The sequence below is a fragment of the Cygnus atratus genome, chromosome 19 (assembly GCF_013377495.2).
Source record: "Cygnus atratus isolate AKBS03 ecotype Queensland, Australia chromosome 19, CAtr_DNAZoo_HiC_assembly, whole genome shotgun sequence".
Classification (NCBI taxonomy): domain Eukaryota; kingdom Metazoa; phylum Chordata; class Aves; order Anseriformes; family Anatidae; genus Cygnus; species Cygnus atratus.
Genome location: NC_066380.1, coordinates 10,495,006 through 10,522,916, shown reverse-complemented (window position 1 = coordinate 10,522,916; position 27,911 = coordinate 10,495,006). Strand labels below are relative to the sequence as shown.

The following is a 27,911-nucleotide window of genomic DNA, read 5'->3' as shown; positions in this document are numbered from 1 at the left end:
AGCACAGGCAAGGTTGCAACCTCTCCGTGTGCCAGGGAAGGGGAAGCCATTACTGCAGCCACGCTACTGAGACCCGAGGAGAGGGGAATTGTCTCAGGAGCCTCAGACACCCTCATGGCCATGGGGCATCTCTGCACGGTTCAGTCCAAGTAAACTCACACCTGCAGGGAAGATCACTGACTGAGCAGAGGCCAATAGGCATCAGCCACAAGGACTTCAGAAGTCCGCGGGCAAAGGGACGAGGAGGCTGTTAAGAAGGCTGACCTCCAGAAGGAGTGGTCTGGGGAAACCTTTGCTGATCAGCAACTGAAATAAGACTTCTACCTGTACCCCACACAGGGGCCTGGCTTTCTGTTTAAGTAGGAGACACAAACACCTGCCTCTCATGGCTGAGAGGCCACTGTTAGCTGATCAGAGATGTTTTGCCCTGGTAGAGGCAGGAAAGCCCTGCTGAGCGGGGACCTCTGCAGAGGGAGCAGGAGCAGCAGCAGGTAGCACCGCTCGCCACATGCTCACCTCTCCCATCCAGGAGCAGCAGCTGCCCAGTTCACCTGCACTGGCGGAAACCCACCAAAGCTCTGCTCTTGAGGCAGCAAGTTTTTTACCCCAAAGTGGTAGTTTAGCTTCAAAAGCAGTAAGATGTACAGCAGTGCAAAGCACTGCACTATTTCAGGGCTTCGCCTTCAGAGACGAGTGCAGTTGCTCAGCCTCCCCAGGAACCCAGACACGTGCTGAGTGCTGCAGTTCACTTCTCAGGAGGAGGAGGAAGCAAACTGTTCTTCCCTGGAGCTGGCTAATGACAAGTGGGAGCTACTCCAGAAGAAAAACCCAGGCAGGTTCAGCTAATCTTGAGAATAACTCTCCCACCCACCCATGCTGCGGACACCCCATCAGGATTGCTCTCTCCCAAACTGACCTTGCAAGAGAACAGTGCAAACACTTTCCTTTCTCAGGTTGTTTCTGGTTCTTCCTGCTTTCAAGTGATTTATCAAGCTCATTACTAAAGCACCTGTATCTTAGAGGAGGAGCAACAGTCTGCTGCACAGCAGGTATCGAACGTGACTACAGAAATGCTTCTGCCGAAGCACTTTGTGGGCACTGCCTGAGCAATAAGGGTTCAATCACAGCAGGAGGTTTTGGGCTGGAGACTGCCAAATGGCAAAGGGGATGTAGACAGATGAAGCTGTCCCATGCCTAATTTCCTGGTGTCTGGTGCTGAAGCAGCAAACATACTGTGCTGCCCTCCAACCAACATGCAGGTGGGTACTAGGACAGATCCTCCTTTTCTCAGGCTGACCAAAAAGGTGACCTAACCTGGCAAAAAGTCCACACAACACAAAAACCGATGCAAAGGCATAGTAACAAAATCTAAAGCCAAGCTGATTAAGCCAAACTTGAGATTTCTGGAAGTGTGACTAGGGAGGAAGTCAACCCATCGAACAGTGGGATGGTGAGGTGGAACAGCCTGAGAGGCATGGCTTAGAAATGAAGGGGAAGAGCTGACAGCCACTATCGGCGGGTATTTAAAACCAAAACACCACACAGCTATGTGAGAAGACATGGGATGCTCAGCAGGCATGTGTTTCTGGGACAGCCAACAACTAGATCGCAAAATCCTTCCCCACCCAGCAAACCTAGAACTGTCCACTTCTATCAGGGCAGGTTATTTGTTCCCTGAAAATTCGCCAAGATGTTTAAGAGCAGCAGCAATGTTTCCATGTTACCAAGACAAAGATTTTTGGTGTCCTGTGGGTAAGTGCCCATCTGACTAAGCATAAAACCATCTGGAAACTGCAAGGAGCAAGAGAAGCAAGTGGAGCTTTTGCGATCCCAGAGCAGAGAGAGGGTGGTGGGGCAGCCCCAGAGCCCTACATACCTGCAGCGTCTCTGTGTCCAGTTCTTGCCTCTTTAACTCCAGCTGTGTCAACTGCAATAACTCTGTTTCTATTAATTTAATCTAAACAGAAGATGAAACATTTTTACTGACATTTGAAATGACTTTAATTTATGCCCTTTCAAGATGAGGTCTAACTACTGCCCTTGGAAGGACAACACTGCAGAGCTGCCCAGAAGTTTGGGAAACCTGCTAGTCCCCTTCCATGACACATGCTCTAGGGCTGCTCTTCATCCCATGCCTGAAGAGCTATGTCCCCCACTCTCTAATTGCCTCTCTGCTCTAAACACCTTCTGTTCAAGTTTAGAAGCACACTGCAACCAGCTTGTTCAGCCAAACCTTGCAGCCACTCTGGAAAGCAGCAACCGGTTATCAAAATCCTCACAGCACCACTGATCGAACTGCAGATGGACTGGGGGCAGGGTCCTGGTTTTTAGATGCTTCAGCAAATCCCGTCATGATACATGCGCTTTCAGTCAGGGCAACTGAGACACAGAGAGGTGAAGTGAGTTGCCCCAGACCCCACAGCAAAGCCAAGAAGAGAGCCCAGCTCACCTATCTGCCAGGCTATCTGCTCTCCCCAGGCCATGCTGCTTCATGTGCACCACCTACCACGAAATTCCTGCTGACACTGGGGCTCTGCAGCAGGCAGCACCCAAGGCTCCTGCCCTTTCCCTGGCTGTGCAGGATGTTGGTGGGATGGGATGTGTTTTAATAGCAAAAGGCCCGCCCTGTGGTATCAAGGCACAAATGCCCTGTTTCCAAAGCAAGTGCAAGCGAACTGCTGGGCTCTTATGGAACTCAAGCCATGGAGAGTTGTTAGAATCATCTCCTGGATCGTCTGTGCACAATCCACAGGCTTCTAGCACAATGCAAAGATCAGTCACTGAGTGACTGAATATATCAAAGCTCTTAAGCTTATCTACCAACTCCAGACCTGAGACTTTTCTCCTAGTGTCAGATCAAGAGAGGGAAGACTCCTGGAGCACTGTGGCAGAAACCAGCTGCCCATCTCCATGCATCAACCACTGCTACTTTCCCCACCAGCTCTTGCTCTTCCCCCTGACTATTGCATTTCACCTTCTGCGGAATGGAGCTCAGAAAGGCAGGCTGAGAATGGGAAAGAAAAGGTGAACTTATGGCTGAAGGTGCAGTTCCGATGTGCTGAATGGAGATGCAGTGGACTCATGTGGAGACAGCAGCCCTGCTAAGGCTAAGGAAACCTGAAGGAAATTGTAATTGCAATTGCAGACCATCCCTACGGAGCCAAGGCAGGTCTGTCCTCTAGCGACCACTCTCCAGCATTTCATCCACATTAGTGTTGAGATGACTGAAGCAATGGCGATTCCACTACCTCCCCAACTGTAAAATCTGCCTTTATACTATCTCCTATGGAAGTGGGAAACTGTAGTTTAGCCAACACTGCCCAATGCTTTGTTACAGAGCTCTTAGAAATACAAGAGCTCATTTCCTTCAGACCCTGCTCTGTGCTCACAGCACTTTTATCTTCCTCAGAAGGATCTCATCAAATGATGGTATGAGCTGAGTAGCTGTTTGTTCTTCCTTCTGTTGCCGACTCACCTGATTCCTGATCTGTCTATGCATAAGATCCTTCTTCAGTTGGAGAGCTTCAAAGGCAGCTTTCTGCATCTCACTCTAAGGGACATACAACATCGTGCTTAGTGAGGGTTGTTCATTCAGCTGCAGATGTGCTAAAAAACTCTGCTACCTTGCAGTGGCTCACATACATCTAAATAGCGCTTACTCTGCATTGACAGCGTTCAGATTGCACCATGACAGACCTCACAGTCCCCAAAGGTAAAACCCTCTTTACCGCTGGACAAAGAAGTCATAGTCATGTTCTTCAAACACACAAGCTGAATGCTGCACATGAACCTCACCTCTCATTTTCAGCAGCACTCAGCAGCCAGGCTGCTAGGTCTGTGTAATAGGCCATGGCTTGCCAGCTCTTCTGAAAAATGAGCTGAAGAGGTCTTATGTTCAAAGGGAAGTATTCAAAAGCAGCAAATGCTTTGTAAATGCCTCAACAGGCATAGGCAGCTTGTCTAAAGTCACACAAGAAATCTGCCATAAAGACAGGACTTCTGTATCAAAATCCTCTACATTAATCATCAGACCAGCTTTGCTTCCCATGACTTGTGCCGCTGTCCTTTATGAAAAGTTGCTGTTTGGTTAAAGAATAAATACATTTTCCTCTCAACCAACAAAGTCAGTTTGTTAGAATACCAGACAGTCTCAAAGTTTAGCAAACAGTGTCTGTCCTATAAAACAACTTCTGCAAGCAGCCCAGTCCTGCCACCATTGCTCCTATGCCTGCCATTCAATCCTGCTTTTGCATGCAGTTGCTTTCCTTCGAGCCCCCCTGCAAACAATTTGCTCTCTTGCCTACCTGCTGCAAGATCTGACTAACAGCCTTGTTCTGATCCAGCTGTTGCCAAGCCAGGATTTGCTGGAACTTCTGATCCATCTCAGCCAGGCTGCAAGAAGATGTATTTGCCATGGAGTTACTGCTGGGTCTGAGACTCTTGATACAAACAAGAGGAAAAGTGGGCAACAGAGAATCTAGAAATGGAGGAATTTGTTACAGAACAAGGGTGAACAGCCATGACTCGGCACAGCTGAATGCTCTGATATAAAACCTTCCCTATAACCAAAGCAAACCTGCACGACAGCCTTAGCCAGAGCAGAAGCACCACTGCCTGCATATGCACAGCTCAAAGTGCAAACAGGGGCTGTAGCTGCCCCAGCAAGCTGCTAGGATGATGAATTTGCACATCAGCATTCTGCACTGGAAAGGGTGTGCTGATGAAGGAGACCCAGACGATGTGGTCATGTATTCCTGCACTTGCATGCAGGACTGTGCCTGTCCACTGCCCTCTGCTGGGCAGGACACAGGTGTATGAGGTTATTTCTGTTCAGTGTTTGCCAGAAACTGGCAGATTAAAATTTCTCACATTCTTACAAATAAAAAGAGCCAGAATGTTCTCTGCACCTATAGCAATGAAAAGTGATCCACATATATACAAACAGCCTCCATGTAATGCTTAAAGTCAAGAGGACTTTTTAATATTCTGTGCCTTTTCCACATATTGCAAAGCATGAAATTTTTAGGTATTCTGTTATAACACTGCTCAATTCCACCTGCCATTTCATTGCTGATGGGAATGGAAATCAGGGCACACAGTGATTTCCTGAAGTGACAAGTCTCAACTTTCATGTCTCAGTGGACTCAAGGTCTCATAGCTTTGTGGGTGATAAACTCCACTAGTTCAAAAATTTTTCCCCCAAAATTCTTGATTTGTTTCACTTCCCCAAAGACCCTGCAAGGAACACCACATTTTAGAACAGAGTCAAGTTTTTAAGAAACAGAAGGTGACTCTGTAATTGACCATGAAAAATCTCAGCTCTCTTGTCTCAGAGGAACTGGACTTGGATCTGAAGAAAAGACAATCCCAATTTTCTCTGTAATTTGTCCAGGAGAACTATCAAAATGCCACACTAAGTGCAACAAATGAAAGGCTCTGGCTGCTGCTAACAGAAGTCCTGCACCATAATTCTTATCTTCTCCATGAGAAGTTATTAAATGCAATGAAAACAGGAACATTACCCTGTAGACAATCCTGGGAAGTGACAGAAGGATTTCTGTACCACAGTTTGACACTGACCTAGCTAACAAAACAGGAAAAAGACCTCCATATTTAGCAGAATGTATAAGGTAAAATAAACAGTGCAAAAATGTGATAGTTAATTCAAAGTATGATTAACAGGCCTTTTCTTGTGGTTAAAAGGTGGTTCATTCAATCAAGTTTGACAGTTTCTTTAAATTGTATTGTCACCTGCTCACGTACAGCTGTCCTGCTGCATTCCAGCAGCTGCAGGAATTCCTGGCTGTTTATATGGGAATTACACCAGGGACTGTTGGCAAGACAGGGACTTTACAACAACATTACCTCTAGCCCCAGAGATCTGCCACTGTACCTGGAGCAGGCCTGGTTGACAAGGTCTTGCCGACGAGACTCGTAGGTCATTTGGATGAGCTTGTTCTTGTAGCTCTCGGCCAGCATTTGTTGCATGGCAGCTGGGAGACAGAAGTGCTGTCAGTCTGAAACAGGAGCTGGTGTCTAGAACAGACACTAATCTGCCAATGCTGCTACAGTAACCTGCAATTAACAGTGCCTTCTCTCTCATTTCAACCTCTCCTAGTTTTTTCCATTTCATTCACTTACAAGCAGATTCATTCAGCTACCAGAATCGTAGCTATTTACTGGGAAATTAGATGAGCGAACTCCACTCTGCCTGTGCTTGCATCTCTTCAGTGCTCGGAGGAGCCAAGTCACTGCCACTGACCCTCAGATGGGCTGCAGCCCTGCCTGTCCCACTGTGAACAATCCGTCCCTTGGTGTGATAACACACACACCATTTCCCTTGTAACCCCACCAGATCTGTTCCTGTTCATACGGAGCAGAAATGGTTCCCTTGTTCCATTGTTGCTTACCTCCTGGTAAACCTCCTACCTCATGAACCTGAACAGTTAACATCCGTTTGGTACCTCTAAAATATGAAGCACTTTGCGTGCACACGGGATGGCTTACATTCAGTCTCAGACTGCTCGTGCAACACGCTCTGGCTACGCCAGGAGCATAGCTCACATCTCGGAGACCCAGCAGTAAGCTGCAGGTGGAAGCACTGGATCAGCTACGGTAAACGTGCTGCCCCCTGCCACTCTGCCCTGCTGCACTAAGCAACGTGCCAAGACGTGTGTGTAACAGAGCATTTCCCATGTGGTTATCACCTATTCAGTGCACCTCCAAAGGAACCGGGTCTTTCTAGTACCTTTTACCACCCCAAAGAGTTATCCACACTTACAGGCCACTTCCCTTCTGCGCAGTTGCTCCGTCTCCTCCTGTGTTATTGCCATCAGCTGTTCCATCCTTATTCTAGCAAGTAAACAAGAACAATTCAGCCACTCCTTCAAACAAGCACTATCTCACTCCTCCTCTGCCCACCCGGCTCAGAGCCCAAAGGCTGGGCAGATTCACCAAGCAACCTGTGCAGGAAAGCCACATGCCCATCAGAGACTCAAAGTCTACGGGAGAAATCATAAACTTTGCTCAAAACCATGGGAACAATTGCTTTTTATACTGGAAAGCTGATCCCAGAAGACCTAGCAAGGGTCTGGAAAGTCAGCAAAGAGAAAAAGAACATCAGTGCAACGTGCACACACCGTCACCAAGCACAGTGCCAGCCCCTTGTTTGGCTTTCTTTTCCCTTGAGGCTTGACGGTCACTTCAGAGCTGACTTATGTGAGTAATGACACTGAAAGCAGGAGCCTGGCCTCCATCCCCACCTCCTCATTCTTATTCCAGCACAATTATACATAACACCACTTAATAGATCAGGAACTGGTTTGACTGAAAAACTATCTGCCATACAATGAGATTATTTTTCAGCCAGGTCAGTTTACTGTGTCATAGCACAAACACTTGGCTGAAGGGAGGGGACAACATATAGGCAGGGGAGAGTTGGGGAAAACCAGTATTGGAGGCAAAGCTAGCTCAAAGTGTTGGCTGAATGGGAGCATTGGCTTTGGTGTATTCCTCCCAGCCTGTACACATTATTGGGCCACCTTTGTAGATGCTTGGCTTTCCAACAGATACAAGATTTCCGTTGTTCCGTGATAGTGGAATATAGGGGTTTGTTCCCAAACTGCCTAGCTAGGACCTTTTTGAGATGAAAAGAAGGTGCAATCACCATCCCATGGGGTTTGCCAGACTGGGTAAACCCAGGCACATCTAGTACAGTATCTTGCCTCCAGCAGTGATCAGAACCAGCTGCTTCAGCCAAAGCAGCAGGAAACCTTTCAGACAGCAGGTCTGAAATGAACTTCCCCTAGCTTAAAGTGAATTCAAACTGGTGGCTCTGCAACAAAATCTCAATCCTCCTCCTAGTTCCTCATCCCTTTTCTAGAAAATTTTATTTCAAGATACTTACCTCTCATTCTCCAATGATTTCAGAATGTCTGAACTTTGTTTTTGCCTAAAAAAAGATAAAACAAAAGATTTTCATCTGGCTGCGCAGCACACCCTGTTCCCCCAGGGGGCAGAAAACAACTTTGCTTCTCCTGCATGAAGAGCAGCCTTAAGCAGGCTGGTAACCTTGTGTCAGCACTAGCGCAACCAGAGATTCAGCGTATCTAGGTCAGTGGTACCTAAGAAGCAGTGTTCAAATAAGTACATTCCATGAGGAATTTTTCCACAGCACTGCAAAAATTCAGCAGCACAGATATCATAGAAGCATAGAACAGCTCAGGTTGAAGGAACCTTAAAGACCACCTAGCTCCAACCCCGCTGCCATAGGCAGGGATGCCACCCACTAGGTCAGATATGTGTGACACATTTTTTTGTGATGCTAAATTCCACTTTCTTTAAGTGGGATTTTGTCAGTTCAGCAACACACCATCTATAGATATTGATCCTGGTATTTTTATTTGCAAACCTGTGAGCACAGACCCCAGTGCAAACAGCCAAAACCAGTGTAGCTAATCCATCTGAGAAGGGAAAGAAACATAACTGTATCCACAGCAAGGACATCAGAGAGGTCCGTACAACTTCACTGGGTTTGTCTGTCCAACACAGGCCCGCAGGGACAGCCTGGCTCTGTAGCCAAGCCTGCAGGCCCTTTGGGAAGGTCTGTCCAAAGGCTGCAGGCTGGATGGTGAATGCAGAAAGAGAACATCCCATATCAGGGATTTACCCTCAATTCTTCACCGATCTCCTAAGTACCAGGACCGATCAGTTCTGTTAAAACTCAGAAAGGTTGGAATGAACACCTCTGAGTGGGACAAAATAACATGAGCTCCCATGGGCCAGAGTTCGCTGCAGGACACCCTGGGGCTGCCTCACCTCTGACTGTCCTCTATCAGCTTCTGGATACGGCTGGCAATGCCTTGCTCTGCTTGTTTCAACTGCTGCAGCAGTTTCAGGCGCTCCTCCTCCAAATGGCGCTGGTGCTTAGTCAGACCCTTCTCCAGCCTCATCTGATCCTAGGCCAAAGCAAAAAATAAAAATAAAAAAAATGCAAAGGTGGTCAGTTTAGGAAAGGCAGTGTCTTGTACAAGGCCAGATAATGGACAATTTAGTTGCAGTGACCCAGGCAGATCCTGGGAGATCTTATGAAAAGGAGAACTCTCATCAGCTGGGACAGCCTAATCCCAAATGAAATGAGGAATCATTTCAAGGTGCATTCAAGGAGATGCAGAGAACCTCTGAAGCCAAAAAACTATAGATGGGAAAGATGAAAAATGGAAGTACTCCAATCTGTACAGCCAAACATCACTGCTCCCACCTGTCAAGTAACTGTTAGAGTGTCCCTAATAACCTGAGAGAGAAAGTGGAAGAAAAACACTGAATGCAGTGAATTAGCTGCTGTCTCCAGAGGGTAAGTTTCTGCATGCTTGGACACTTGGAACACCACTCCACTTTGAGTCTCCCTATGGCAACAAGCACAGCCCTGCCTCAGCAAGTGGCAGGGCCAGAGTGCCTGCCCCGAAGAGACCTACCTCTCTCACTGTCTGCAGTATCTCATCCTTTTGACTGTTGATCTGCTGAACAAGCAGAGCATGTTCTCTTTGCCCCATGTTCAGGCGCCGCTCAAATTCGAGCTTCTCCTGCATTTTTTTTTCCTGAGAAGAGTAAGAAGAAAGATGAATGCCAGAAACCAGAAGACTGCTGGCTCTGCTCCTTCTCACACAGGAACAAATTCTGGCAATGTAAAACAACGCACAGTAATCCTCTCAACTACAAGAGAGAAAGACAAATGGCAAAACAGGAGGCTTGAGTAGGTGATAGAAATATTCTGTCCTCAGGAACCCAAAAATTGTGAAGCAGAGATTGCTGTTCTTTTTATGACAGTCTCCAAACTCCCCACAACTCATTTGATGGTCACAAAGCCAACATCCCAGGGCACCAACCCACACAACAGAAACAGAGAGAACTGGAACTGCTCACTCATGAGAGACTCTGCAGCTCACTGGCTGTATTTGTCAGACAATTCAGTCACAGATTTCCCCACACTACTGCCTGTGTTCTGCAGTGAGGAGTGAGCAGGTTTGGGGGGAGTTCTGCAAGATCTCAGTTCTCAAAACATTGTTTTGGCTGAAAAAACAGATAAAGAAATGGAAAACAAGACATAGAAGTGGCCCTACTCTGCAGAAAAAGTACTCACAAGGGTTCTTCCTTACCTTCCTCTTCTCATAGTCCAAGAATTTGTTCTGAAAAATAACAGCAGATATTTACTCCCAGGAGCAAATTTTTGTAGGTTTTATTAGCCCACTTTATATCTTCCCCTAACTGAGTAAAGACATCAACCAAAGGCACAAGAAGATTAACGTATATACAAAGCCCAGTCATTTATGTTTCTCCAGGGGTAGAGAAATTTACTCTGTAGTTGACAAATAGCACAGGAATTAACACAGCTTGTCAAAATTAGAGGCCTAGCCTCATCTTTCCCAGGAAGGGCTGGCAATATCCAGCACTTGGCTGCGAATCACAAGGTGCTTCTGCAGTTTGCTGTCCCTCAAGACATTATTAAAAACGCGTTACCATGCTGCACACACTGTATCACACTGTCATTACTGTCCCTTGGATGCATCATTTTCAAGATAATGATTAAAACTGACATAGCTCAGAAAATATGCACAATCACAGAAAAAAACGGGTCAGAAGAGACCTCTGGAGGTCTGTACTACAACCTTCTGCTCACAACAGCACTGAATTCAAAGTTGGAGCAGATTGCTCCAGGCCTTGCCCTGACAAGTTATGAATATCCCCAAGGATGGAAACAGTTCTCTGCAGAGAGCCTCACCTGCCACTTGCTCTCCTCCTCCAAGTACTTTTGCACTGTCCTGTCCACCCCATCCACCGACGTTTCTCCTCCATCGCTCTCCAGCGCAGGGAGCACGTACTGTGAGGGAGGGTAGTATGCAATTCCGCACTCTGGAAGAGATCAGACACAAAACAAGACATTTGGTGCCTAAAGACCTTCTTGGCAGCACGACTGAGGGCTGGCCTATGTGTGAGACAGCTTCCAGCTGCGCTCTCTCTCCCCCAGCATCGATGGGTAGCTACAAGAGCTTTCAGCTCAAGTCTAGCAACAAGAAGCTGGGAGAGGAGATAGTGCCATCCCATTCCCACCGGGAAGGCAATTAAACAACAGCACGCAGGAGGTTGTGGAGAAGGGAAGCACAGAAGCTGGGAGTGCTGTTCCCACTTCTAAAATCACAGGACAGAACTCCCTCCAGAAACAGACTGAGCACTTGGAGCTGGGCCAGCGCTCTGCTGACCTACTCGGAGAGAAAAGCTTCCTTTACACAGGTGCAGGCATGTTCACTTTGATGGAGCTGCAAAAGAGAGTTTGCTGCCCACACTATAATAAAGTTCTGACCACCCTTTTATGTCAAGGATTAGGACAATGTCTGACAAAGCATTTCTCCTGCACAAAATCTCTGCCAGACCTTCCTGCCTGTATTAAATACAGTGTTTTATAAACTCACAGTACATTGTCTTTGTCCTCTGAGTTTTCCATCTGGTTCCATCTTTCTTTTAGGAACACATCAGCCCACAGGCCCCCATGCCCTTTCTCACAGAAAATGAGGGTACAAGGGACCTCAAGTGACTGCTGAGTCTACCTCCTTGTCCCAAGGCAGGTCAGCTATATCTGTGCAATGCCTAACCCTCCCACTGGAGAAAATACAAACGAGAAAACAAAAGCACAGAGAGATGCAATGACTTTGTATGGTCACTCAGAAAGTCCATGACCCAACTGTTCTGATGTTTTAACAAAACCATCACAAATTTCAGTTTGCAAGTGAGAAGCAAGCCTCAGTGAAGGACTCCGGTTTTGCTGTCTGCCAGCAAGGACTTACACATAACTCCTTGACCTGCCTGCCCCATGTGCAGAGCATCAGAAAACACCCGAAGCAGAGCTAACCTGATATTTGTGCTTTGTAAACACAACCTTCGAATATGCCACAACACCTAATTAGAGCACAGCGCAGTCCCCCAAGTTCTCACCAGCATCCAAAGACTTTTCTTGCTTACCTTTGCAGAGGAACTGCTGAATGGACTCTGTACCTGCACTGCAAACATCAGCTGATGGGTAGGTCATGGAAGAAGCGTCCAGGGTCAGCATCTCCAAAACAGAACACACAGAGCTCCAGTTTATTCTCACAGCCCAGCCGGAGTCCAACAGCTTCAAGGCTGGGGACCCAGGAAAGTGAACTGCAAGATTTGACTTGTACCCAGTAACAACCAAACCACAGAACATTTGTCTCAGCGTGTTAACAGTGCTAGTGTTTTCCTCTGCAAAGCTTTAAGACTTCTCAAAGAACGTGGAGCGGTAGATGGAATATTTAATGTCATATCTGGTTGAATGCCTAGATTTATTAAAAGGGAAAGGAAATCTGCCAGATCACCTTTTCTGCTGGTAGCAGAACCAGTTTGCCTTGTAAGTCCCCAGAATTTCACTTATGAAGTGATAATTTCACATTACCCCAAAAACTGACATAAATGCAAGGTTATATTGAACTTTTGCTGGGTGTTTAACAACTTTCAGAGCAGTGGTGATTCTGCTGTCCCTGATTTAGGAAATTCTGAGCTGGTTCTTCAGTGGAACATCCGCCTCATGCAGACATGTCTATTTTGTCTTTAAGCACAAAAGAGCACAGCGCTTCTCAATTACATGCATTTTCTACTACACTGCTGTGTGCCGGAGCCCTTAAGCATGACACACAGGAAGAATGGTGATGCAAAAAGGGTACTGGGAGAAGAGGAGTACCAGTAAGAACCAGTGGAAGGACCACCTTCTGTTTTGTTCTCCTGTGGCCAACAAAAGGACCTAATGTTGCCTCCTGTTGAGCAGAGTTTAGCAGGAAGGCCCAAAAAGGAACTCCTTTATCATCGAACACAGGGAAGCAAGCTGAACAGATCCCTAATCTCAAAGACTGCCTACAGCAGAAGTGAAGCCTGATGTGTGCTCAAGACAGGACAGCATTTATTCCTATCCTCAGTGCTGGTGTCTGAGTCAGCCCTGTTGCCTGACATTTGCACAGTTTAGTGCTGACAAGTTCGGCAGCCAGAAGGTAACAAATCCATAAAAATCCTGATGCTTGTATCATTTTGAATGTGCTCTCCAGGGATCCAGAGACCTACGGAGGCTGACAGTGAGTCAGAGATCTATCATGGCAACAGAGGCAAAAACCTCATCAGAAACATCTCAGAAAATCTGCTCAGTCAGAATCAGCCTTGGTGGAAAGTGCCTGAGTCAATCTGAGTCCACACGCACAGTCTGCGCTCTCGGAGGCAGCTGTGGCAGAAAATACTTGGAGGCTTATTCCCTATGGATTACTTTTGCCATGGTTAAGCCATGGCAAGAAGTGATCAGAAAAGACCAAAGCAAGAAGAATATGCAAAACTAACTTTGGACACCGTGAACCACATATAGCCAAGTTGCAATCCCCTACAATGAGTGCTGCCCAAGCCCTAAAAATTTATTCTCTATGCTAAATTTATTGTTGTATAGAGCAAGTACGAAGGAAGGCAGCCTGAAGCAGAACAAACAGCTGGGAAGGGGAGACACAGAGACAGCTGGCTGGGTGCATACCTCCAGTGTGCGGATGTGAGCCAGCACCCGGGGCAGTTCTTCCAGGAGGTTCTCGCTGATATCCAGAGTGCGCAAACTCCGCAAGCCACTCACAGTTGCAGGCAGCTCCTTCAGCTTATTGCCTACGGGGGGAAAAGTCATTTAGTGCCATGCAACCTTGCCAAAGCTGCACCCAGCATGTTCATCTACTGGAACACCAAACTGTATCTGTAAGAGACACCTGTGAGCCGCTTTCTGTACTCTGCTACAGGGATGGGGTTGTCACAGGGCACACCAGGACTCCAAATACCGCCACTGACAACCAAGGCAAATGGGATCGACTTGTACACAGCCCAATTGCACAGATCCAGCAGTGCTTCCACAAGCCAAAACAGCCTTCTCAGCTGAGGTCACTGCGACAGACTCCACCTGTGCTCTTTATTAGGAGAATATTCATAATATGGAGCCTTCCCTCCTTCAGTGTAAATCCCAGAGACAAGAGAAAGGGAACTGAATGTGGGACTGCAAATTTAGAGGTCAGAGGCCAGATGTTGCAGATGGATACAGCAATAGGCTGAGCCACACCTCCAAGTTCCTTGCCCTCCATCTTCTTCCCTGTTTCAGCAACAACTTCCTGTAACAAAGGTTCCTTTTTCTCCCAGATTTATGGCATGGTGTATCAGGAAAATGTCCAAGAGTCTTAAAAAAAAGATACAATTGTGACCTTAGTTTTAGGGTTGTGCAAACCTGGAAGGTTACACAGGCTCACAGGACTGAGCTCTGGGTGCCCAGCTCTGTATGGGTCTCATGCTTCTGAAGGAAGATGTGTGCCTTGAGCCCTCTTAGCAGGCCTCATCGCAGAAATGAGTCAGCTTGGGCGTTAAAGTGCTGGCAACATGCAGGCACACAGAGAAGCTTTTGGCTCTTGAGATCACGCACGATGACCCAACAAACTCTCCTTTGAAAAAAGGCAGTGGGATGAATGAAATTATCATCTGATGATAATTGTCTGATCCAAGAGCCGTGAATTGAACCATATGCCAGGAAATCAAGGCAGATAGTGTGTATATTTGTTAAGAAGCAGTCAAACAACCATAGTTATTCCTAATAACTCACAGAAATTTTTGAATTGAAATCTGTCTCATGTTCTTCCTTAACATTCATAATGTAAACCATTTGGTTCCTGCCTTGGATCAAAAGTATAATCCCTAATGCAGCTCAACACAACCCAGAAAATAAATGGTGCTTTGCCCAGAGCACCAAGAAGAAACATGCCATACCTTTCACATTGAGGATCTGGAGCTGGGCAAGATCTCCTATAGATTGTGGAAGACATTTTAAGAGATTCCGTCCAAGGTTTAGGACCTAAGGTATTAACAGAAAAGATATTCAAGATATTCTTTATACAATTCTCAGGTCTTCTATACATCTATGCTGTTGGGACTACCTTCAGGCCCAGAAGGCCAATGTGAAGTCATTTTAGATACTGCCTTCTAGGTTATAAGAATGAAAAAGCTATTAGAATGAACCCTTAATCGTCTGACAAGGAAAAACGCATGTCTATTAATACTGCTTAGATCCATAGGCTGAAAACCCAGAGAGCTGATTTTCTAGAACCCTGGATACAGATACATCTAGCTACTGCATGTATTCACAGCCAACAGCCAAAGTAGGTGCTGAATGCAGGTGCAGGAACTGGAAATCTGAGTGTCCCTTCCTCCCAGGCCACACTCCCCCAGCCCAGTGCACACAGGAGAACAAGCGACTGAATGGTGATGCCATGCATCCAAAGGTGCGCCCTCAAACAGAGGGGATCCTCAGAGGTGCACTGTGACACACTGCGCTGAGTTCTCAACATAATCACACCAGGGAGAATGGTAAAATCTGAATATTTTAGGAATCCAACTGGATTGGAAACTCCAGCTCCACTTGCTCACAGCCCTGGCTTGGCACAGTGTGAGCTATTCGGACTAACAGCCCTTGCACTAAGCAGGGACTATATAATTCAGTATGCTCTTCTCCTGGTCTCCCTCTCCAAAAAGCCAGTTCAACACAGTGACAATAAAGTCAATGACACAGATCTGACACTTTGAGGATCACCATTTAAATTGTAGCTAATTATAAAACAAATAGCAGTGGAACCCCATATTTATGCTGTCCCTTAATGTGCCTTTTACAGACACTTGGGATACAGCAAATCTTTTACCTGAAGAGATGTTAGCTGACCAATATCAACAGGAAGTGATGCCAGTTGGTTATCATGCAGATCTAGAACCTGGAAGAGTAGATAATTTCACCAGACAATGTTGGGGAAAGACACTAAGGTGCTAGAATGAAAGGTCATGAATTATCAAGCAATGAAAGCTATTCTCTTCCAATAGGGCTTCAAAAAGTGGCTTTAGTTTTCAATGAGACATACGCACTTAACTCTTGCAGATCTTATGAAAACTCCAGCCTCCATACATTGATAAAAAGAAACAGATGATTAGGGAGAGGAGTGACACCAAGGGAACTGTTCCACAAAACTGGATGAGCCAAGTGGCTAAATTATCCCCATGAAACCAACCTGGCAGAAAAAAAAAAAAAAAAAAAAAAAAAAAAAAAAAAAAAGATGTTTTCTGCAGGGTCAGTGAGCTGAACTGCTCTATGGAAAGACCAGCACATGGAAATACCAACACCAGCACTGGCACAGGGAAAGAGCAGGACTACTGCTGAAGATATTCTACTCTGGGGGGCAGTGACCTGCTGGAATGACCTTGCCTCTTGTGGAACCACAGCACAAGGGTGGTGGAGCTGGAAGCCCTCACCATTTATATGACAGGAACAGCAACACTGCCCTGTCACACGCTGTCCCCCTTCATCAGTTTTGTTCACGTTCAAGTGACCCACCAGTGAAGGAAAGAGAGGGATCCACCCCACAGCACATTCCACCCTTGGCTTTTCCACCAAGACGGACCACCGCTGTGAGAGGCTGCTGAGGGGGGAAGTGTGAGGTAGTGCGGAGGATAACTGAAGCGTGGGACTGCCTATGATTTTAGACAAAGCACTCAGCTACCACTATCTGTTCACTTTGGAGGTGGCTGATCTGTAAACCCACGAAAGGAAGGTTTCACATTTTGTTACCAGTTTCTGGGAACAACAGTCAGACAGGAAGATTTGGGGGGGGGGGGGGGTGTTTTAATGCAGCTAGAATGCAAGGAAAAGAGGTTGCAAATTAACAGTTAAGAGTCACAATTACCTTCACAGTTATGAGACTCAGAAGGCTACAGGACTTTGGAACTAAAGATGTAAGATTATTTGTATGAATAATCAGCACCTGAGGAGGAAAAATCCCATTGAAACATGAGCACAAGAGTCACTGCAGTCTAGAACAAGCACATTTGTTAAGATTTAATTGCAGAGGTCGCATAAGAGTTCAGTATCTTATTCTGTATCATCTAAAATATTAAAATAGTAAAATAGCAAATGGATTTTCACAGGTCAAACATTTAACGTGAGATCTAAACAAGAGTTTAGTTATTTTCATGAGAAACATCATTAGATAGGCTAAGATAGAACTAATCATCTCATCTTTCATGAAAGAAATTATATCTAAAACACACACAGAGGATTAGTTCTGCCCAAATTGCTCTCGATTTAGTATCATACAAATCGCCAAATGCATCACAAGCAAACTTCTTCTGAAACAACATATAAAAAACTAAATACAGTTATTTTAAATATAACAGTAATACTCAAGCATAAGAACAGAACTATCTAACAATACTGGGTTGTAACATTACCTTTTTTTGCAAGACTTTACAAGTTGCAAAGGCCCCGTAAGGAACCTGAAAACAATTAAAAAATAGTCCCATCAGATTTCACAAGATACTATATTTCTAAGCACTCCTACAGTATTCACCTGTAAAGTCTGAATAATTAACTTTAATGAAAATGCGCATGGTACTTAAAATTTTTGCCACCTGTTTTGGCCCAGGATGCCAGTGCTTGCTGGTTAGCTTCCATTTAAGCAGCTTGCAGTGGCTCTCCACAACATGACAGCGTGGCGCAGAGCGCAGAACAGACTGAGGCTTAGGCAGGAGTCCAGGTCCTGCATGACTTAATATTCAATGTACAGATGACTCAAGAGTTCAGGCATATTTTCACTTAGTCATCACATAAGTGTATTCTATGGTTTTGTAACCTTGGCAAACACGCTGCAGTGGGCTAAGTGACAAAGGTGAGCAACATCAGGACTCAGTGTCTTCATGTATGCTAGGCTCTGCAGGAGAGGGACAATCAGAAAAGTGATATTCCAGCAAATTCAGCCAGTGCCAGCCAGGGCTGTGAGCACTGTCACCTGCTCTGCAGAATGGAACTGCTATTGGCTAAATCAGTGCCTTGTCTCTAATTTCAGAGTTAATTTTAAGGCCAAACTCATGGCTTGCTTTATTTATTAAACTACAAAGGCTAAAAGAAACAGCAAGACAGCGTTCTAGGGTACCAATCCAAAAGGAGCAGCTTGGGATCCAACACCAGCTGCAGCTATGAATGGAGCTAATTCAGTACACGTTCTGTCTGCCACCCTTTTACTCAGACTGGCTTACAAACTGTCCCACACAGCTCACAAACCTACACACAAGATGCCACTGGCTTCTGGTCTTGGAACAAAATATCCCAAAGACAGCAAAGCCATTTCATGCTGCACAGTAGACAGCTATACGCTCCTGGATGATCCCAAATCTCTCCTCAAAGAGCAATACAATAACCATTAGCTTGCTTGGCAAAGGCATCCTGTGACAAAAGGGTGCACAGGTACAAATGTTTTAGAAACACAGGACAATAAACAAAAACTGAGAGTCAAATAGCAATGGGCTTCTGCTTAACAGGATTGCCTAGCTGCCAGAATACAAAACTGTACCTCCACTGAAGGCCTGGCAATCTGTCACTAACCACTCACACTCCAGCAGCCAGCTCGTTTCTAATTTAGTTGGCTACAATAACAGAAGCCAAACTGGAAGTGAGATTTCCATCCTCAACTAGCAACCTGGGACCAGGGATTTGCACTTACAGAGAAAATAAGTGCAAGTGGCAGACTTCGTAGCTCTAACTTAGAAATAGTTAGCTTTTTGCAAAAAAAGTCCCTTGTGACTAGCATAATTTGTCATACCAAGGAGGGTTTGAGACTGCTCTGCCCTTCCCATTTTGTCAAATGAAAAAGGATTCCCAACACAGAATTAGCATGGAAGCATCAAATAGGATAGGACAAAAAAGAGGAGGAAGCCCATGCCTGAAAGACCGAACTCAACACACACGGTAAGAAGTGAAGCAGGCCCAAGGTCATTTCTGTCTCGAAGCTCATAGACATAATACAAAATCTGATGTCTGGTAACAAGGAGTAGACTGAGAAATCAGACCTGTCAGCTAATATCAGAAGTTGTAGAGAACATACCTCTGAAAGTTCACACTTAGATATGTCAAGAACATCATCGGCACCAGCCTCTTTTGCCTGGAAAGAGAAGATGTGTATCCAGAGAGTCAGAACATGCAGATAAATGGCTTCTTCCTGCATATTGACAGAACTACTCAACTGGCCCCTCCCTACAAAATGTAATTACAGTTCTCTGCTGCAAATACGCAACTTGATGAAACCACCACGAGCAAAGGGAGTGCTGCTACAACTGCAGCAATCAAAAGCAACCAGGAAGCCAAACTGCAGAAAAAAACCCTCTTGGTGCTATGAATGAATTTCTGCATGAAGAACCAAATCACATCCTAATTCTGCAATTTTAACTGAGAGCACACAGAAAGGAAATGATGGGTTCTCAAGCACCAGTGACGCACTCGCTATGAGCAACAGCAGTGCCCTCCTAGCCTGTGAAGAGCCTTTTGTGTCATTGGCGTGTCTCACCCAGACAATGGACCTTCCACACTGCATGGAGAAACAAAAAAACTGCTGTTGCCTTCCTGCTTCCAGTAGACTTGCAGAGCCAACTTTGCTGTATAAGAAGAAGCAAGGATTCACTGCTTCTGGACAAAAGTGGCTTTCCATGTTCTTATCAGACAGACCCAAAGCAGCTGCTAACAGCAATGAAATTGGACAAATCTAGCTTTGAGCAGCATTACATCTCTGGAGTTATTTCTTAAACACAAGATGCTGTATGAGGCAATAAAACCTGCTCGTGGTAGTGCCTCCAGTAGGTTTTCAGAACTTGATATTCTGACCCAAGACTACGTATGTGCAATACAGAACTAATCCTAGAATAGACAGTTGAAGTTATCCCTCTCCATTCCCACAGGAGCTGGACAGAAACCCTACTAACTGAATAAATACAGTAAAACTGTTTTAATTACTGGTACGTAACAGAGCTTTCCTTTCCAAACTACTTTACTGACATCCAACAGGAATAATTTTGTCGTTCCTAAAATAGAGCTGCCTCTGGGGTAGAACACAGCACTGGTCTGTGCAATGTTCCTACAGCAGAATAGGGATAATAATTCAAAAGAAGATTGCTTTAAATCTGTGGCTGCTGTCAGACAGGTAGTTCTGGTGACCTGACTGGCATGACAGCAACCTGCTGAGGATCCACCCCAGAGAATCCTGGCCAAATGCTAGTCCAGGAAAAAACTTTGTGTTTGCCTGCCTTTGAGACCTTACATTGAATTCATAACTTCTCTTACTAGATGTGGACCACATGTGGACCACTCCAAATTTCATGTATCAGCGGACAAATCTCTAGGGATTCAGAGACACCAGAAAACCAGGAAAGAGCAACAGAGAACGGAGACTTGTACCTTATCAGTAAGTACATCTGCAACCCTCCAGTTAGTGAACTCACTGATGACACCAACTGAAAACTGTCAGTATAACCAGAACTGTCTTTGAGCCGCGCCTCTCCCCATCTGTGTCTAACAAGTTAGTCCTCTGAACGACAGGTAGAAATAATAATGAAAAGCAAAAGAGGGGCACAAGAAAAGCCAAGCATGGTGGGAAAGCAGATGGCACAGGCTTCTTACTAGGAAAAGCAAACTGGGAGATCTGTCATAGTGAAATGGCATGCAGGAGAAAGGATGGATGAGGTCCCGGATGGGCACGAGGCATGCGGTGTGGTAGACATTACGTAGAACCACACGGGCAGAGAGGGAAAGAAGTAGCACAGTGGGGACATGTGGAGGGGAAGGCACGAGCAGACCAGGAAAGCAGGAACTCTCTGACATATGCTAGGAACACGACCTGCAGACTTGGTGGGATCAGTAATATGATTACTGGTAATGTGGGGGGCCTACCGACTCACCAGGACTAGGTGCAGAGAACAGAAGAGATGTCGACATTGCTTACCAGGCACATTTGGTATTCAAGGCGCTTCCGAGCATCATCACTGGGTTTCTTCTTACGGAAGAAGAGTGGCATCTTTAGCTGTGACTACAGCTCCGTCTCAATGGCACAAACTATCAGCACAAATAAAGGCCGGTGGTTCCCAGAGCACGTGTTTGCAGGGAACCTGGACTACAGAACTGCGCTCTAGTAAGTGAAGAAAAAAAAAAAAAGAGAGAGAGAAAATCACCACCCAGCAATTGTCCTTGTTTAGGCCTTTCTTTGGTCTGATCAAACAGGCAGAGCCATCACACCTCCACAGCAGAAGTGTTAACGTGAGTCACAAAAATAATAAGCAATTGTAAAATAATATAGAATAAAGCTAGGTTAGAAATGTGAACAATTCCTAATGGAGAGCAACGTGGCTGCCTTCACCTTCCAGAGCAGGTGAGACAAGGCAAGACCCTAACACAGACCAGAATACAGGCAGCTGTTGGAAGGGGACTTCACGACTACTGGCTACAGCAGGGCCCCCTCTGGCACGTCACGCAGCTGGTTCCCTGGGGCTCCGAACAGACGCAGGAGTCAGGACACCCAAGCTAAGCTTGCTTTGCTTCTCGGCTCCACTGTAAGAGGCCAGGACCTTAAACTTTAGGGCAGGGGTTATCCAGAGTTAACAAAACACTGGGTTCATTTGCTTTCTGCACAGAAGCAGTTGCACAGCAACACTTTTCCTATTTTAGTCACCCAGGGAGGTGAAGATTTGCTGCCTAAATACCTAATAACTTAATGTCACATTTTTTATAGGCTTATAAAGCAAAATTAATTTCCAATAGTCTAAGAGCTGCCTGTAAAGCCAAAATAACCTAACTTCAGAAAAACTCTGACTACACACCAGAGCCGATTGCTGTCTCCCAGATGTGCTGGGGTGAGCCATCTGCCTCCCCCGGACTCGCACGCTTCACCCAGGCTGCGTGTCTCCACCACCCCGCTGAGCTCCTCCTGCCCTTTGCAGCCCTGCACGTGACCAAATTGTCGCCCCTGGCCAGGGCTTACAGGGCAGTCAGATCTTCCCCAAAATGGGTCACCATGGGACTGAGAGCTGGAGAATGTTTTTCTATTAATTCAGCCAGACTGTATGCAAAGATGCGGGCTGATGCAATTGTGAAGGAAAGAGAAATTGAACCAGGAGAGGAAAGAGCAGATTGCTGTAAGATGCCTCCTGAAATCACAACTGGGGGTGGATGAAGGGGTAACAGAAACCAGAGTCGATTCTGGAAAAAGGCTCTGACTCAGCAGGGGAGAAATAGGGAGTGTGCTGGCAGATTTTGAACGAACAGCAGAAACATAAGGCTGGACAAAAAACGGGGAGACTGGGCAGAAACCAGCAATGCAGAAAGTTAGAGTTGGGAGTGCTGCTGGACAAGGGCTTCACAAAGAGCTGACACAGGTGGGACTGAATCCGGCTTGGGAGTAAGAGTGGGATAGGGCAGAGCAGAGCAGAACTGCAGCAGTGAGCCCAGAAGGGGGGAGCTACCGGCTGGGCAGGAAGCCCCGGGGTACGTGGGGATCAGCACTGCATGGCCGAGGCAGGAGCTACAGCTGCCAAAAGTCCAAGTCAAGACACACTCTACGAAACTTGCACTGAAAGGTTTTTTTTTTTATTTTTTTTAACATCATTTTAAAATCAATACAATAGAGGCAATATTTCACCAATACATTCCCTAAATGTTCACCAGCAAATGGCACAGCTTCACAATGGAGCTGGTTTAGTGTTCACTAAAGCTCGTGTTACACATAAAAAAGATTGTTCTCTGCCAGCTCAGCAGCTACAAATTGGTCTCAAACTACACTGAAAAGCATGTAGCCACAGGATACAGTCAGAGCTGTTCCTCACACAAGGGGAGCCTTACCAAAAACTAAGAGTTTTATGTAGATAAATCCTTATTGTTAAAGCAAGATATAACTTTAGCCTACATGCATTCAAGGAACTATCCACCATTTCATTCCAGAAACAAGGAGGCAAAGATCTGCCCTGTTTCAGTGTACTGCTGTCATACCTGTCTACCAGAACAAGCCAAGAGATGCAGCAGAAGGTGGCAAAAAATTACTTCAGCGTGCTAGAATCAGACTCCAGCAGTTTCACGATTCTTTCCCTGACATCCCACTTTGCTACCTTTTTAATAAGTTTGGACGACTGAAATGCCCAAATTAGGAGCTGGACTCGATGACCCTTGCGGGTCCCTTCCAATGCTACGATTCTGTGGAACGCTCACTGTGGCCCACCCACCGCCCCCACTGTCTCTGCTCACCATGAAGTCAACAGGCTCACCAGTCAAGGCAAGCCAGAAGGGATGGGTAAGAGCAAAAAATCAAAAGATTAAGCAAGAAAGGAAGGTAACTGTCAGGAGATGCAGTTAGGAAATCCAGGAATGCAATCAAGAGCCATAAACAAAGGTCCGACATCACAGACAGAAACAAAAGAAGGAAATTTAAAGATGAGAAACCAGGACAAGAGTACATGCAGCAAGGTAACAATAACATTGCTGAAGAACACTTTGCTGAGGACTTATACATCTCTTTGACCCTTCTTACCTTTCTCTGTTACAGCTAGATATCTTTTATTAATCCTACGGACAGTGGAAAATCATTATTTAATTTTCACCCAAGAAAACGCAAAGAGATGAAGGCTGAAGGATACATAGTTCAACAGGGAAAGAACCGCTTTGGGCAGAAGAGGAAGGATCAGAGACTTATTAGATGGATTAAACATCAAAATTTGCTTCAACGAAAAGACACATCAAATCTGCAGGCAGCAAAGCTGTTTCTCCCTGTGACACTGGCTCTGCAGACCGGTGAGACAGGCACTTGTCAGTCAATGAAGAGAAGCTGGCATGTGACTACAACTTATGCACTGCAGTTTTATTTATTTTAGTCATGGAAAGAAAACTACCCACAGGTGCCTGGACAGCACCCACCCTGCAGTAGGCGAGCATCCACGAACTGCAGCCCTAAGGACGCCAGCAGCCGGGCTCTGCAGGCACAGCTCTGCCTAGGCACAGGCAGGAGACAGGGCTGGGGAATGCCCACCGCGCGTTTTACAGCCCGCAGCTGCTTGGACGTCGAGAGCAAAACGAAAACAGAGTTGTAATTTAAAAAAAAAAAAGCAATCGGATAGCAGCACGGCTCTACAAAAATGTCCAATCCAAACCCTGACTTTTAAAGCGCTCCGGGCCCCACAGAGGCGGCATGGCGCTGTACCACAACGGGGGCTGGCAGGCAGCTGAAGGCAGGCAGGCTGCATCCTCCGGGGTCAGAACCGCCGGGGCTGTGCGGGGCCGCCTGCCCCAGCTCCGGGCACCCTCCGTGCCTCCACCCGCTGCCCCTGCATCCTTCGTCCTCCTCCTCCTCCTCCGTCCTCCTCTCCTCAGAGCCGGCCCCAAGCCGCCGACAGCAGCAGCAGCAGCAGCAGCAGCAGCAGCAGCAGCAGCAGCAGCGGGCAGCAGCCCCCCTCAGGCACCCCCATCCCCACCCTGAGACCCCCGAGGGTCCCTCACCCGCCGCCGAGACCCGGGGGACCGACTACCCCGCGCCCCCCGGCCCGGCCCCGCTCACCTCTCCCCTCCGCCATGACGCGCCCCGCCCAGCCCCGCCTCCCCCGCCATGACGCCCCTCCCACCGCCCACACCCGCCATGGCACCGCCCCCGCCGCCATGTTGCGAGCGGGCGGCGCCTCTCGCGAGAGCCCGGCGGGTATATCCACCGCCCCCGCGGGGCCTGCCGCCTTTCCGCCGCCGCCCCGTCAGGATCCGGCTCCATCTGCCGCCATCCGCGCCCCGGCGCCGCCGCCATGCCGCCCAAGTTCGACCCCACGGAGGTGAAAGTCGGTACGTGCCGGGCCGGGGGGCGGCGGGCGGGCGGGCGGGCGGGCGGGAGGCGCGGCCCGGTCTGACGAGGCGTTGCTGTGCCCGCAGTGTACCTGCGCTGCACCGGCGGGGAGGTCGGCGCCACCTCCGCTCTGGCCCCCAAGATCGGACCCCTCGGGCTGGTACGTGACGGGGACGGGGGGGATCGGGGGGCTGTGAGGTGCGGGGAGCTGCGGGCATGGTGGCTGGGTGAAGTGCGGTGCTCCCCACCGCTGTCCAAGCTTTATTTTTGTGTCTCTAACATCTCCGCTCTTCGCAGTCCCCCAAAAAAGTCGGCGATGACATTGCCAAGGCCACGGGCGACTGGAAGGGGCTGAGGATCACGGTGAAGCTCACCATCCAGAACAGGCAAGCTCAGGTACTCGATGCCACGAGGGATGGCTTTGTGGTGCAAGCGCTGAGCAGGAAGGAGCTCTGCTTGCCCGAACCACAAGCGTAAATCCCGGCAGGGTCGACTCAGCCCTTCATCCTTCCGAGGTGGATAAAATGAGTTCCACATGGTGAGCTGTGTGGGGGTCTTCTGGGGAAGACCTTGGCAGAAATGCAGCTGTCTGATCCTTCTGAGTGCTCCTGGCCTGAGTGACGCAGCAGTTCTGTATGCATATAAAGCATTTGACCTAGAAAAACGTGTCAAGGAGCACAGAAATAGTTTAAAAAAAAAAAAAATCCTGAACTCATCCTGCAGCCACCCGCCACTATACCTGTCTTGAATTCAGTGGCTGGTATATTCCAGTGGTGAGCTGAGAGGAAGCCCCAGCCCAGGAAGCAGTTCTCTTCTGGTTGTGGAGAGGCCTGTGCCGAACGGCTGGGAACAAGCCTCTGCTTCACGGGAGGAGGCCACGTGCTGGCCGGTACACCCGGCTGCGTGCTAACCACTGAGCTAACTGAAATGCAGTGCTCTGGGCAGCTAGCTCTCCAGACACTGACTGCTAGGTCAAGTATTTGCATTATTTACCTGCTGAGATAAGGGGGAAAAAAGAATTAATCTCTTTTCATTCAGATAGAAGTTGTTCCTTCTGCCTCTGCCTTGATTATCAAAGCTCTGAAGGAGCCTCCCCGTGACAGGAAGAAGCAGAAAAACAGTAAGTTTTCTTCTGGTTTTAGTTCTGAATGTCATTTGGTGCTAAGAGGGAGCATATACCTGCCTCTAGATTGTTTGGCATAAACTGGCAGACAAGTGCCAGGGGACTATCTTGGGCAGCAGGATATACTTGTGTACAGTCAAGTTTGTATACCTTCAAGACAACTAGAATAGCCACCCGCCACTGTACCTGCCTTGTAATGCAGTGATAGTACAGTCCAGAGGTGAGCTGATAGTAAATGCCAACCTAGGAAACAGAGTTATTCTTGTGGGTAACTTTGTGCCGAAGGCTGGGAACAGGAGTGTTTATGGCAGTGCCACTGTAGCTAGTAACCTCTGGTCTCCGTGTGTCTGAGTGCTGGAATGGTGCTTCTCTAATAGTGTGGGGAGCTGGAAGTGTGCTGTGCTTCAGTGAGCTTACTGTGCCATTGCTTTGCTTCACAGTAAAGCACAGTGGCAGCGTCAGCTTCGATGAGGTAGTGAACATTGCTCGGCAGATGAGGCACAGATCCCTGGCTCGAGAGCTGTCAGGTAAGTGCTGGTCTTAGGGGTTTGTACTGAGTCCTCCTGCTGCTTGATCTGAGTGTCTCAGGCTCTGGTTTGATCCCTGGGATGGCCTCATGGCTCTGGTGTTAAAGCTCCTTCTACACATTGTTTGCTCTGACACTAAACTGTCGGCTCTAGCACACGAACAGCCTCACAGCCAGCCTCTTACCTCCTGATGGAGGCAGTGCAGGGTATGGGTGTGTGTCAGGACTCACCTCAGCATTCCTGACCTGGCTACAGTACCTGCTTTCATCACTGTATGAGGCTGAGTAGTAGGCAGCAACCAGCTGGGCGCTAAGCTTGCTTGTAACAGACATAAAGGGCTTTTCTGGATGCTTCTGGAAATGAGTACACCAGAACTGGCTTCAGCTGCCTGCTGTCTCGTTCTGAACCCTGTGGCTGCAGACCTCCAAGGGAAGGAGCATGAGACAGCTGAGGGTGTTAGAATTGAGTTCTCTACTTGCTTTCTTTTTTTTCCTGTGTTAAAGCATTGACGAGCTTTCTTCTAACTACAGGGACAATTAAGGAGATTCTTGGAACTGCCCAGTCTGTGGGCTGTAGCATTGATGGCAGGCACCCACATGATATCATTGATGACATCAATAATGGGGTGATTGAGTGCCCAGCTGTAAGTATCCATCTCTAGCTGAAACTGCTGTATTAATTTATTTACTAAAGGGCTCTTTACTAATGAGCTGTATTTGCTTTTCTCAACAGAGCTAAGAGTGCAGAAAAGTTGCTGAATGAAGGTTCCTTAAGGTTTTTTTTGTAACACCTTAAATGCTTAATAAAACACCAAGCTGTCTGTAAACAGTGTGACTGGCTTAATTTGTCCTTGTCCCATGCTGTGCGTAGCGGGTCTGGGCCAGGGTCTGCCTGCCCTGTGCAGAGGTACCAAGGTGTGATGGTTCTTACACGAACTGGAAGCTGCAGGGTGCTCATTTCCGAGATCGTTTCCTTGCAGCAACACAGAGCTTACAGAAGTAGAGTTGCCTTGAGCAAACATTCCCATGTGGTGCAGAGGGCAAACACTGCTAATTTGTCGTGTGTGAAGTGTGAGCTCTTGCAGTGCCAGATGCACGGCTCCAGCAGCTACAGGTAGTGCCCTTCATCAGGGTAAGTGGGGTTGTAACAGGGCCCCCTTCCCCTGAGCCAGCACAGCCAGGTGCGCTGCTGTGCCCGAGGTTGCCTGTCCACGTAACTGAGTTAAGAGTAGCTGTGTGTGCTTGTGGGATGAAAATGCTCTGTCCCTGTTAGAAATAAAATCCTACACGTGGCTTTAAGTCCTTGTTAAGTTCATAGCTCTTCGCTCAGCATTTGTGCCTGATGGTGTGGAGTGTGGCCTGGCATTTAGCCAACACTAGGAACATCCGGCTTAGGTGAATTTGTGAGTTTTTCTGTTGTAGACAGATGGGATCCTTTGCTCAGCTTTTTCTTCTGCCTTGAAGCAGAGGCAGGATTTTTTTGGTGACCAGGACAAGTACACCCTAGAATGACATGAACTTTTGTGCA

General features: G+C 47.2%; 2 protein-coding genes and 2 non-coding genes across 5 annotated transcripts in view; 3 read left to right on the top strand and 1 right to left on the bottom strand.

Moving 5' to 3' along the window:
• Window positions 1–24,528, bottom strand: part of LRSAM1 (leucine rich repeat and sterile alpha motif containing 1) — a 28,646-nt gene extending 4,118 nt beyond the window's left edge. Inside the window, exons 1-19 of one of the 2 annotated variants that reach the window (XM_035564599.2) lie at window positions 24,462–24,528; window positions 20,871–21,053; window positions 18,984–19,040; window positions 17,335–17,379; window positions 16,791–16,868; window positions 15,759–15,827; window positions 14,833–14,917; window positions 13,574–13,695; window positions 12,013–12,103; window positions 10,778–10,908; window positions 10,155–10,184; window positions 9,474–9,596; window positions 8,818–8,957; window positions 7,907–7,951; window positions 6,782–6,852; window positions 5,894–5,993; window positions 4,305–4,392; window positions 3,476–3,550; window positions 1,877–1,957 (exon numbers count right to left, since the gene is read on the bottom strand). In XM_035564599.2, coding sequence (XP_035420492.1) covers window positions 1,877–1,957; window positions 3,476–3,550; window positions 4,305–4,392; window positions 5,894–5,993; window positions 6,782–6,852; window positions 7,907–7,951; window positions 8,818–8,957; window positions 9,474–9,596; window positions 10,155–10,184; window positions 10,778–10,908; window positions 12,013–12,103; window positions 13,574–13,695; window positions 14,833–14,917; window positions 15,759–15,827; window positions 16,791–16,868; window positions 17,335–17,379; window positions 18,984–19,040; window positions 20,871–20,942 — 1,503 coding nt within the window. In that variant the 5' untranslated portion in view covers window positions 20,943–21,053; window positions 24,462–24,528. Of the gene's footprint in view, window positions 1–1,876; window positions 1,958–3,475; window positions 3,551–4,304; window positions 4,393–5,893; window positions 5,994–6,781; window positions 6,853–7,906; window positions 7,952–8,817; window positions 8,958–9,473; window positions 9,597–10,153; window positions 10,185–10,777; window positions 10,909–12,012; window positions 12,104–13,573; window positions 13,696–14,832; window positions 14,918–15,758; window positions 15,828–16,790; window positions 16,869–17,334; window positions 17,380–18,983; window positions 19,041–20,870; window positions 21,054–24,461 lie in introns of those variants that run through there. The other variant, XM_035564600.2, reaches the window with a different exon arrangement.
• A 30-nt stretch (window positions 24,529–24,558) lies between these two features.
• RPL12 (ribosomal protein L12) lies at window positions 24,559–27,210 on the top strand. The gene is made up of 7 exons (XM_035564696.2): window positions 24,559–24,733; window positions 24,821–24,894; window positions 25,032–25,130; window positions 25,773–25,854; window positions 26,298–26,384; window positions 26,915–27,027; window positions 27,117–27,210. Exons 1-7 carry the CDS (start codon window positions 24,697–24,699, stop codon window positions 27,120–27,122), a joined length of 498 nt encoding a protein of 165 aa, XP_035420589.1. The 5' UTR covers window positions 24,559–24,696; the 3' UTR covers window positions 27,123–27,210.
• On the top strand, window positions 25,461–25,589 carry LOC118257123 (small nucleolar RNA SNORA65). The gene has a single exon (XR_004781469.1). It is a non-coding gene; the product is annotated as a small nucleolar RNA SNORA65 (small nucleolar RNA).
• LOC118257122 (small nucleolar RNA SNORA65) lies at window positions 26,031–26,155 on the top strand. The gene has a single exon (XR_004781468.1). It is a non-coding gene; the product is annotated as a small nucleolar RNA SNORA65 (small nucleolar RNA).
• Window positions 27,211–27,911: the final 701 nt, after the last annotated feature.

Bases quoted from the DNA above. Each gene is read 5' to 3' on its own strand.
- RPL12 (XM_035564696.2), top strand. From the start codon at position 24,697: ATGCCGCCCAAGTTCGACCCCACGGAGGTGAAAGTCG. The intron at 24,734-24,820 runs GTACGTGCCGGG...CTGTGCCCGCAG, and splicing joins CCCCACGGAGGTGAAAGTCG to TGTACCTGCGCTGCACCGGC. The intron at 26,385-26,914 runs GTAAGTGCTGGT...TTCTAACTACAG, and splicing joins CCTGGCTCGAGAGCTGTCAG to GGACAATTAAGGAGATTCTT.